Source organism: Schistocerca cancellata, chromosome 2 (assembly GCF_023864275.1).
Source record: "Schistocerca cancellata isolate TAMUIC-IGC-003103 chromosome 2, iqSchCanc2.1, whole genome shotgun sequence".
Taxonomy (NCBI): domain Eukaryota; kingdom Metazoa; phylum Arthropoda; class Insecta; order Orthoptera; family Acrididae; genus Schistocerca; species Schistocerca cancellata.
In genome coordinates, this window is record NC_064627.1 from 504,028,453 (window position 1) to 504,040,995 (window position 12,543).

General features: G+C 42.7%; 1 protein-coding gene across 1 annotated transcript in view; it reads right to left on the bottom strand.

The window, feature by feature from the left end:
- Positions 1-1,359: 1,359 nt before the first annotated feature.
- The window catches only part of LOC126155771 (brachyurin-like), a 35,237-nt gene continuing 24,053 nt past the window's right edge, over positions 1,360-12,543 (bottom strand). The window contains exons 6-7 of the mRNA XM_049916251.1: positions 5,220-5,359; positions 1,360-1,530 (exon numbers count right to left, since the gene is read on the bottom strand). Coding sequence (XP_049772208.1) covers positions 1,360-1,530; positions 5,220-5,359 — 311 coding nt within the window. The remainder of the gene's footprint in view (positions 1,531-5,219; positions 5,360-12,543) is intronic.

The window sequence follows — 12,543 nt, forward strand, 5'->3', positions numbered from 1 at the left end:
GGAAAAAAATAGTACAATAGATGGAAATAGGAGGATATGCATTTCCGGCGTTACACAGTTTCTAATTAATTAAGATATTTTAGTTAATATTGTCTCTGTTCTGTAACATTAGGAATAATGCAAAAGTACTATTGAGAACGGTCTGCTGCAGCTGCTTGGTATTTCATTGGTTTGTAGAGTTTGCTTTAAATCACGCCGAGGAGGAGTGACAAGCGGGGGGGGGGGGGGGGGGGAAGAGATTGACAGCGAAAGAGTGGAGGAGAAGACGGACAGTGAGAGGGTGAGGAGGAAATGTACAGAGAAAGGGAAGAGATTGATGGAAAGAGGGGAGAGAGAGGGAGATAGAGAGAGGAAAGAGAAGATGAACAGAGAGAGGGGAGGAAAAAGGAAATGGACGGAAATAGGAAGAAGGAATAGATGGAACGAGAAAGGGTGAAGGATGAGATCAGCAGGGAATCGGGCCAACAAAAGACTGGAATAAATACATACCCAGGCAACTCCGGGTACTCAGATAGTATTATTTTAAAACACGTCTGAGAATCGAGGGTCGGAGGAACATTTGATTGCTGGACGCAGTTTGAAGACTGCTGGGATAAACGCTAGCGAAAAGAAATATCTATGGATCACTGCAATGTATGGAAACGAATCTTGGTTGGAGTTAAAACCAGAAAATAAGAGAATGAAAACGTTTAATTTATGGTGTTATAGAAATATGTTGGAAATCTGAGATGAGACGATAAGTGAGGATTTCCCCACAGAAGCGGCGAGGAGAGGACAACGTGGAAAACAGCGAGAAAGAGGAGCGAAGAGATAATAGGACATGAGTTAAGATTTCAAGGAACAAATTTCATGGAACCTGAGGGAACTGTGGAGCGTAAAAATTGTAGGGGAAGAGAGACGTTGGTAAACAGCCAAAAATGAGAAAGTTGAGTACTAGTGCTACTATGAGATGAAGTTGTCGAACAGGAAAGGAGTTCGTGGCAGTCGGCATCAAATCTGTCAGAATACTGATGACCCCACTAACCACCTATAGATGTAAATCACTTTTCTTCTTATTATACGATGTGATCACAATAAGTAGAATTTCATTATTTTCTATCCTTCATGGCGTTAGAGCTGTAACGACCAACGTATTATTGTGCAAATTTCTTTAGTAAGTGTTTACTAGTGGTATCATTGAAGTCTGTAAATATACCAAGCTGCGCTGTTGGCAGACAGAGTCTCTACTAGCTAATGTGGAACAAAGTTCATACAACCACAAACAGGTACAAAAAATGAATTTATTTATTTTCATCAACAACATTTCGTGCGCCACGCTCAATTGTTGGCAGCATGTAGGGCCAATGTTGGAGCCCCGCCTCAGGAGATGGTGACGCCGGCGTTCTCGCTAATCCAGTCGAGGTAGGCGCTGACGCGCATGAAGACGTCCGGCCAGGTGGACTCGCAGTCGAGCAGACCCCACGAAGTGATTCCCACCACCAGTGGCTCGCCGTCCGAGTCCGTCACCACCAATGGGCCTCCGCTATCGCCCTGTACCCAAAAACAGTGAACTGTTCAGTTCTGAAAATACAGACTCTGTAACACTGATTGTGTACTCACTATAATCCACATTCTCTCATTAGCGTCTACCAGACAATTCTGCATCTCTGTCAACAAATTTTAAAGTTAAATCATAAGAAGCTAGAATTCAGTAGGTCTTCTCTGGCTCCTTCCTATGTACCACTAGTTCTAATGACATCTAAACCAGAATTAACAACCACATAGTTAACAACTACTGGCGATACCCGTTATTGACAATGGCTAATGGCTCTGAGCGCTATGTGACTTAACTTCTGAGGTCATCAGTCCCCTAGAACTTAGAACTACTTAAACCTAACTAACCTAACGACATCACAAACACTCATGCCCGAGGCAGGATTCGAACCTGCGACAGTAGCGGACGCGCGGTTCCAGACTGTAGCGCCTAGAAACTGTCGGCCACTTCGGCCGGCAGTTATTGATAATTCTCATGCGAATTTAAATTGTATTAAACTGAATGTAATCCGGAATCTTGGGAGGAACACACAGTGGTGTTCGCAATGAAAGATCGAAGTCAACACAAATAAAACTGAAGCTGTCACATATACACTGCAATAAAGATCAATGCTACACTAATTGAATTGTATGATACTCGTCTCTCACGACCGAACACTGCCAAATCCATAGTATTAGCTCTGAGCAGTCACCTTACCTGGAAACACATAATGCCAAAGCATGAACTATGATTCTTATCGAAGCAAATTATCCACTATAACCTCAATATATCTCTCATCATTTATTCAGTCAGAAGCCAAAACATTCTTCAGCAACTTTGAATGCGAACATTTTAGGTTAGGCTTACCGTGAGTGTTATTGACATTAAATGAAACAACAAGTTTACTGTTACCAGTCACTGTGTATTTTTCTCCACAATGCGTTTCAAAAATTTAAACCTTCCTCATCAGATGCATTTACATTTTTTAGTATGACATTTCTGTGTGTGTCGTGTTACGATTTTTTGGAGGCACTTATGTCACTTGTGACGCTACAACGCAGTGCTTGCTATGAAGTTTTTCGCTTACTGAACACATGAAACTGTTTGTATACTATGTATTCTCTAGTGTAAATATGAATTGTAAATACTATGTTTAAATTATGTAATATTTAACACTGGCAAGTCAGGGCATATTTAGTTAACGTTGAAGTCAGAGAGATTGTTTTGTCACGCCTCTGCTGCTAGTCCTAGCTGTGTTACATCTAACGGCTAGTGTGTGGATCTAAGTACGACCTGAAAGTAATGGTCGGCATATCTGGAAGCGTGGTCGGGCAAGTTATTATGGATTAATGGGCATAGTGCTGAAGAAACGAGGACATAAATGTGACGCGCAGTGTGGTCCCAAGTCGCAACAGTAAAAGCCCGATGCCACATTGTGTCGCTGCCGTGGACTTCCGTCGATCCACCGACAACGGGGCAAGTAAGATCTACGTAATTTTTGAAGGATAAAATTGTAGAAGGCTTGCCAGTGACTGTGATTTTCTCTGAAGTTGAAAAAGCACTTTATAATCAAAGTGTTGCAGTTACATTCCACCCGACAATAACACCAAGTAGGTTCCTTCGAATCCTTATCTTATTGAACCGAGTGTGTCACGCCATTATCAAGAGAAAATATGTTAATTATCAAATTATTTGCATAGACGGTGAAGAGAAAATTTCAGACTGGTTATCGTAGTTAATTGTTGCACTTAATAAGCTTACGCTAACCGTAGTAACTTAATAATAGACTGAAGTAATAAATTTGATTATTAACATTTATTTCAATGCATATTCAGCTGAAGTTAATTCAAGGATATTTCATGAAACTATAAAGCTTATTCCACCTGAGAATCCCCCAATTAATGAATTATTATCAATCAAAACATAGTTAATCAATTATTGGCAATATATTTCATTATCAGTAGATTAAACTGTGTAAAGCACCTAATTTTAAAGACAGAATGACAGTCCATTATTCAAAATCTCGATAGACAATTATCTGTGTTGTCAGCATTGAACTTAGCTGACAAATTATGAACACAATAAGTGTAGTTAGATTGTTATGACATTGTTTTATATGACTACTGAGCCTGACACAGCACTTACGGAAAAGTCCCCGTTCCACCTGCTGCGCTACAAACAGGTAAACTTATTTGTGACACAATTATTCACGTACTTAACAGTACTGTCGCTCATAAGTTGAGCTGGCGACCGATTTTCAATGGCTTTTACAACTAAATCTTTTCTTTCGATAAAATTTCCACTGGCAAAATTTATTTCCAAATTATTTCTATTATTTCATTTAGCGATCGTTATTAAATAAAATTACTCATTCAATAAAGATCAAGTTATAACGTCTCCTGTTTCCCGCGGAGTAATCATTATTTACTTCGGATTCGGATGCCTTATCCCGACGCGGGTCAAAATTCATAATTCACGGTCATTGTCAACTAGTAATTTCGCAAATCCCGGGAAGCAGGGGGGTGTTATACACTGTCTCCAGTAGTCATAGGTTCCTTTCACTGTCGTAACACATGACATGTATACTGTCATGACAGTCTAGATGTGATGTGTTACGACAGTGAAAGGAACCTGTGACCACTGGAGACAGTGACATAAGTTCCTCCAAAAAATCGTAACACGATACTGTCATAACAGTCTAGATGAGATGTGTTACGACAGTGAATGGAACCTGTGACCACTGGAGACAGTGACATAAGTTCCTCCAAAAAATCGTAACACGACACACGCACACACACGCACACACACACACACACACACACACACACACACACACACACACAAATGTCATACTAACAAATGTAAATCCACCTGATGATGGACGTTTAAATCTTTGAAACGCGTCGTGGACATAAATAAACAGTGACTGGTAACAGTAAACTTGTTTCATTTAGTTCTTCAGTAAGTCCGCTTCTTCCTCTCGGCAGTTAAAATAACTTCCCTTGCATTTACCGTCGATAATATTTGCTACAGTCAACCTATCCAAATAATTCAGCTCCATTTTAGATTCTACATCTCTCCCTCTCGATTCCCGGCGGGGTCAGGGATTTTCTCTGCCTCGTGATGACTGGGGGTTGTGTGATGTCCTTAGGTTAGTTAGGTTTAAGTAGTTCTAAGTTCTAGGGGACTGATGACTAAAGTAGTTAAGTCCCATAGTGCTCATAACCATCTCTCCCTCCTCATTATGGACTCCTTATTACTATTTATGTATTTTCCCTAATCGTAACATTTTATGCCACAGGTTGTCTTACATGCCCACATAAACGCACGCACGCATTCTGTCAGGAGTTCAAAGAAATTGCTCCATGATGCCCTGTGCCGGAAATAATTTGATCTTCCTTACAATTCAAATAGGCAACAGTGCACTTTCAGCTTTTTCGAAAATTTAACGTTTAAAGGGCATTGAGTAACTTTAGGACGATATCGGGACTAGTTGGATCACTTGAACACCACATGTTTAATTTATATCAGAGGATACTTAAATAGGCAACGACTATCTTGATGGATCAAAGCGACTTTGTGAAGAAGTTAATGAGAACATGAGGCGAGTGGTGTGGAATCTGTTTTGGTAGTGTCGTCAATGAACTTACTGGCTTGATAAAATGTTCCTTCCTTTCCGCGTTATCTTCACATAATGCATACTTACAGTGCATATATGCTGACCATTGGTGCCCATTGCACAGACGGCGTTAGCATCGACAAGTTCGCCGTACTGTTCCTGACAGTCTGCATTGTCCCAGATCTTCACATCAGCGAACGAAAGGTACCCGGGAAGCAGCCAGTCATCTGAAAGCAAGGTTGCGTTGTGTGATTACGTCGGCAAACTGACTTTAACCTCTAGAGCCTACGAATATATAACTTCTTAAATTGTGCTTTTCTTTTTTTTCTCTAAGCGATAGTGCAAACTAGTTCTCTAGAGTATTCATTACATGGTTACGTCTTGTAAAACAGTCTTATTTACAGATTATGCTCAAAACTATCTTTACGTTCTTACAGCTAAATTAAGTAAAATAACACTAATTGTAGACAAATAAAAACAAGTATTAAATTCGTGTACATAAATTTTATTTACATCTAAGCTGTTTCCTGCATGCAGAATCGCTTACATCATTACAATGTGAGAGGAAAGGTAATACTTGGTTGATTGATTTCATTTGAGTATCTCTTCTAGACGACGGTGTGAGTCACACCATCATTAAATTCCTTAAAATAAAATAGGGAAGATGAAATGAGAAATTAATTAACAACGTAAGGTGTACCATGTGATTGCAAACATTTGAAAGAATTCTTCATTGCCGCTTAGATGTGAACCATATCATTCAGCGTCGCGTAAAGGGGAAAGTTGTATCAAAATGTCAGCACTTGTGCATCGTAGTAATGATGTGACTACGTCAGTAGTGTGTTTCCTCTGAAAGAATGTTATTATGTGTGAAGTATGTAATACAATGTGCCATCTAGACGGTACGTTGAAATAAGAGGACCAAATGATTATCGTGGACTCAAATTTGGATTTGATATTCTTTATTGCAGTATCTTAATTAACGCTATACGTCTTGGAACAGCTCTGTAAGGGTCTGTTCAAGTATCTTTAACGTTTCAGATGGTTCAAATGGCTCTAAGCACTATCGGCCTTAACATCTGAGGTCAACAGTCCCCTAGACTTAGAACAATTTAAACCTAACTAACCTAAGGACATCACACACATCCATGTCCGAGGCAGGATTCGAACCTGCGACCGTAGCAGCAACGCTGTTCCGGACTGAAGCGCTTAGAACCACTCGGTCACAACGGCCGGCTTTTAACGTTTCAGCAACTCATTGGAGGTTCGCCTATTATTTGGAGCACAACGCTTCTCTTATGTTTTCATTTTGACAGCGACTTTAGTTATCTACATTTTCCTGGTAAGAGGCGGCGCACGGCCTGGATGGAAGGATCTTAATTGTGGTTCCTCTCTTTTGAGCCCAACCCGACGGATACCTATGGTAGATCGGGGAAAACCAACGTTCAGGTCGTGTTGTCGGCGGGGCCGGGAGGTGCTTGCGCCTGATGTACTCTACTAGGAGCATTGTAGGCTCAACACAAACCGTTAGCGTCATTACCTTCATTACTTTTACCATAAGTACCCTTTCATTAGCAACTTTGAGCAAAGCACAAAATCAGTTACCTGTCTATTGTAATTCGTAAAACGTTTATCAGGCTGGACATGGAGGTTTTAGTGTTAGTTTCTAGCTTTAACATACCCTAATCTCTTCTAGTTAAGTTAGTTTTTAGGATGGTAGATGTTAAAGGCATGATGAGCAATGGCCAGCGTCTTGAGGGTCATTCCAAGACCCGGGCCGCCACCCACAACCAGGTGACGGGCAATATTATACATATCTCTTCCCTATTCAGTTCTCTTCCTTCCTTCTTTCTAAATATTTAATTTCGTTTTGTTTATTAATATCTCGCTCGATTTTGTATTAGTTATAAGTTTTTTCTAATGCTGCACAAAAAATATATCAAATGGATGTAAACAAATAGAGCCCGCCTCCACGTGGCGGGACACGGGCAACGGTGTGAGTGGGGACGGGAGCCGGTGTGGTGTTACTTTCAGTCACTCCGGACCCCGGACCCAGTCACAGCGGCGAAGTGATAACATACGACGCACCATAAGAAGTTCGACGGTGCGTCATAAAAAATGAGCAGCTAGTGAAAGAAAAAGTGAGTGTACCAAAGGGTTGTAGGAGATGGTCAGCAGATCTTTGAGAACGGTTAGGGGCAAACAGTGTTTCATAAAGAACACCACTGTCAGGATTTTCTCGTCTACGCTTCCACTTAAACCCGCTCTGTCGTTGCAAAACCAGTGTTTCTTAGCCTCTTCTGGTATGCAAAAGAAAAAAAAAGACGTGGATAGTGAAATCTTGGAGACTACTGATATCAATATTCGTTATGTATTGCATTCTAACGCCGTCAGTTTGTTCGGAAGTTGATTTGTACCACTAAATATTAAGGGATGCCGCTATTAAGTAGCTTACGTACTGTTCATCGTTTGTACTTTGTTGATGGCCGATCTGAAAGCAAGCACCTGTGATAGTGGCCAGGTTACAGCATTGCTAGTAATTTAATATGGCCCAGAAAAATTGGTAAAGCACCTCGATTTGTAACCATTTGGCTCTAAGCACTATGGGACTTAACATCTGGGATCATCGGTCCCCTAGACTAGAACTACTTAAACCTAACTAACCTAAGGACATCACACACATCCATGTCCGAGGCAGGATTCGAACCTGCGACCGTAGCAGCAACGCTGTTCCGGACTGAAGCGCTTAGAACCACTCGGTCACAACGGCCGGCTTTTAACGTTTCAGCAACTCATTGGAGGTTCGCCTATTATTTGGAGCACAACGCTTCTCTTATGTTTTCATTTTGACAGCGACTTTAGTTATCTACATTTTTAGGACTAGGGATGGAATTGTTACCTAAACATTCTTTCGTAAGCGGAAATTTAGAGATCCTGTAATCACTTATGTTTCATGTTGAATGTGTTTAGTTAGCGTTTTCTTTCAAACGCACTGCAGTAAATGAATCAAGAAACTTTTCTTTCTCGTAATATTGCGAAATACTCGCATTTGCCAAACGACCAAAACGACGATCGAGTCCGATCATCGTCCTTAGACTGCGCTCGAAGTCACGAAAAATTAAATTTAGTGTAGCATGGCGGAGCGTACCTGTGAACAACGGGCGGTCGCGGGCGAGGAGGTGGCTGTTGGAACTTCCAAGAAGACATTCCGGAAGGGGGCTGGAGCGGGGTGATCAGGAGTTTAGTTAGGTGACCGGTACCTTACGGTAATGTGTCTACGATTGAAAACAGTAGTTCCGATGCCAATTTCTTGTGTGCTCAAGCGTCTAGCTGCCGCCTATTGTGGCGTATACATCTGGCTGCTTCCTTTTTGCCCAAGAAGTTTCTTAACCTGGAGCAGCCTCGGCGGTTGGACGACTGGATGTTCTGTGCTCGTGTGTGCCTCAAGACGAAGAAGATGCTTCGTTTAAACTTGAATCTTCTAACGATCGCCGCTATGTTAAACAATTTATTAATTATGCTTATCCATTACGGATATTTTAGAACCGTGACTGTATATTGAATGTAAATAAGTTATACAGAACTGCAACCAGTCACTTTTTTGAATAATTATGTTTTATTCCATGAACCGGTTTTCGAACCTTTTCAGGTTCATCTTCAGATGGTTTCAGGAAGTTACATCATTACTGGTAGTAGCATAATGCTGGGTGCTGGATCTATGGCGGAAAGACGGGTCACACTTTAATGTATCGCCATGACTATAGCTTATCTGTCGATATGGATGTAAATTTAGTTTTCACTTACTGCGACACTATAGGCGGCTTTTTGCGGTTAGTGTCCATCTGTCTGCCTCCATTTTGATGTCCAGTGGTTATATGGACGCACACTTCCACACAAACTATATTAATTTACACTTTGACAGCGAGACTTTTCCAGCACCCAGCATGTAAAGAACAACAAATTACATCTCTTTACAAAGTAGGCCTATGCCATATCCTTCTGTCAAGATCTTTGTTACAAGCAACAGTTGTGAAGCGCATGCACAGTTGTGCAGTGCATTTGACCTACGGTCGTCGCAGGGTGGCGCTGGCAGCAGTCCACATAAGCAGAGGTGTGTTGGTGCATGTCAGGTGGTGCAGCGAGTAAGTGTGCAGACGTTTTCAGACGTGCTAATGGTCACTGTGTGTTGAAAATGACTCAAAGAACACATATTGATGACATTATGAGGAGTACATGATGACGTTATGAGGGGTAGAATACTAGGGCGACTGGAGACTGGTCAAACACAGTAGGTCTTAGCACGGGCCCTCTGTGTGCCACAAAGTGTGATCTCAAGATTATGGTAACGATTCCAGCAGACAGGAAACGTGTCCAGGCACTACAGTATGGGACGTCCACAGTGTACAAAACCACAAGAAGACCGACATCTCACCATCAGTACCCGCAGACGGCCACGGAGTACGGCAGGTAGCCTCGCTCGGGACCTTACTGCAGCCACTGGGATAGTTGTCTCCAGACACACAGTCTACAGACGAATGAACAGACATGTTTTATTCGCCTGGAGACCTGCAAGGTGCATTCCACTGACCCCTGGTCACAGGAGAGCCCCTAAAGCCCGCCGGGTTTTCGTCTGGCCTGAATCAGGACCCAGATACCAACTCCTTAATGTCCTTGAAAGGGACCTGTATGGAGGTCGTGGTTTGATTGTGTTGGGTGGGATTATGATTGGTGCACGTACACCCCTGCATGTCTTTGACAGAGAAACTGTAACAGATCAGGTGTATCGGGACGTCATTTTGCACCAATATGTTCGCCTTTTCAGGGGTGCAGTGGGTCCCACCATCCTCCTGATGTTGATAACGCACGGCCCCACCGAGCTGCCATCGTGGAGGAGTACCTTCAAACAGAAGATATCAGGCGAATGGAGAGGCCTGCCTGTTCTCCAGAGCTAAACCCCATCGAGCACGTCTGGGATGTTCTCGGTCGACGTATCGCTGCACATCTTCAAACCCTATGACAATTCAGGAGCTCCGACGGTCACTGGTGCAAGAATGGAGGCTACACCCCAGCAGCTGCTCGACCACCTGATCCAGAGTATGCCAACCCGTTGTGCGGCCTGTGTACGTGTGCTTGATGGCTATATCTCATACTGATGTCGGGGTACATGCGCAGGAAACAGTGACGTCTTGTAGCACATGTATTTCAGGACGATTTTCTCAACTTATCACCAATACCGTGGACTTACAGATCTGTGCCGTGTGTGTTCCCTATGTGCCTATTTTATTAGCCCCAGTGTGTGGCACCACATTCTTCAATTATCCTTAATTTATGAGCATGAGTGTATAACTATCCGGTATGTGTGAGGGAGGTCACTACCTAATGGTCTGCAGGACTATGGTGGTGGATGATGCACGAACGTGAATACAGGAATATTTAAGACTCAACCGAATATGGAGTCTGCAGATTCTGGGGGAACTGACGGCAAATGTGCGTTACCCAAGAACTCTTTTAGTATGAATTTATGTAAGCGTCTGGTTATTAGTGCAGCGGAAAATTGCATTACACAGGCGCAACAAAAGTATTAAAAATGACTCAAGCTGTGTTTTCTGCTGCACAAAGGTTTTATTGGCTATTATTTACGTAAGAAATGAGTATTGTTTCAGCAGATTGTCATTCACAGGTTATCCTACAGTTTCTTCGTATAAAATTATAAAACAGAAGGTAGACTTCTTACATCTATTTTTGTAGATATTTAGGTTTTTATTGTCACAATACAGTTTTCGAGTGTCTGTCGGGATTGTGTCTTAGTTCCCGTGCTGTTAACGCTTGATAGAATTTTATGAATTTTGTGCACGTTTTTATTTGTAGTTATGTTAGTTTGAGAGCAAAATCCATTCCACTGAGACGTATACCCTCATAATGTCTTTACATTTCACATTCGCAGAATGTCGGCGATAACAGTTGCGTACAAAGAACGTATTATTCTATGCCTCCATGTACTGTGTATACATATACGGTATACATATACATATATAATTAGTCCTGAAAATGACAAACTGCCGAAAATAAACATTTTTGCTTATGCAAATAAGCAATTAATAAAATCATTGTGCAACAGAGAGCCAGAAAAAGTATAATAATATACAGTATTATTCATTGACATGCTGGGGCCCATCTGAAAAAAAAATCGGATTGGGCCATGAAACTGGACGAATTTGCAGGTTAGATACTCTACTAGAGTAAAACGCTTTGCTGCCACGCCTTATGTGCAGCATTTCAATATTTGTTGGAAAGTCACTAGAGATGTTGGTCATAGCAGAATTATCACATACACTGATCAGACAAGGCATTAAGTCCTACTATCGTAATAAACCCGTCCAGGCGATAGCAGCGTCACCTAGCGACGAATAACAGCTAGTAATGCACACGCACGCTGCGTGTAATATTAGTGTGCTCGTGTGTAGAATGGTAAGGCGTACGATCTATCTGGGTTTGACCGAGGGCAGACTGTGATGACCCGGCACGAGCATTTCGGAAACTGCACGACTTGTCGGGTGTTCCAGGAGTGCTCTTGTGCCGTGTGGAGTGGCCGCACGGTTTGGGTCGCTGTGTCACGGATTGCGCTGCTACTCCCGCTGGAGGTTCGAGTCCTCCCTCGGGCATGAGTGTGTGTGTTGTTCTTAGCGTAAGTTCGTTTAAATAGTGGTAAGTCTAGGGAACGATGACCTCAGCAGTATGGTCCCTTAGGAGTTCACACACATTTGAACATTTCAGTGCTGTTGCGGTGCGTGTCTTCGACATGTGTCGAAACCAAGGTGAAATAACGTCCAGGTGTGGGACTGGGTGGCCACCCCTCATTACAGATGTCGGACGTCGTAGGCTGGGCAGACTGGCAAAACAGGACAGGAGGCGAAATGTTGCGAAACTAACATCAGACTTTAATGCTAGACGGAGTACAAGTGTGTCTGAACACACAGTGCACCGAACACTCCTAACGATGAGCCACCGCACCCATGCATGTGCCAATGTTAACACCACGACATCGGCCACTCCGACTGAAGTGGACTTGTGACCATTGGCACTGGACGTTGACGCACTGGTGGAGCGTTGCAAGGGCTGACGAATTCCGATATCTTCTTCACCATGTCGATGTGACGGCGCCCACCTGTCGTCTTCCAGGGGAACAGCTCCTTGACACCTGTACTGCGTGACGGAGACAAGCTGGTGGCGGCTCCATTACGCTCCGGGGGGCATTAAAGTGAGCATCCATAGGTCCAGTGACGCTAGTGCAAGACACCATGACTGCCAAGGAGTATAGTACAGTGGTTGCAGACCACGTACGTCCCTTCATGACGATCATGTTTCCCGACGGCGGCGACAATAAGATAATGCGACATTTGACAATGCCAGA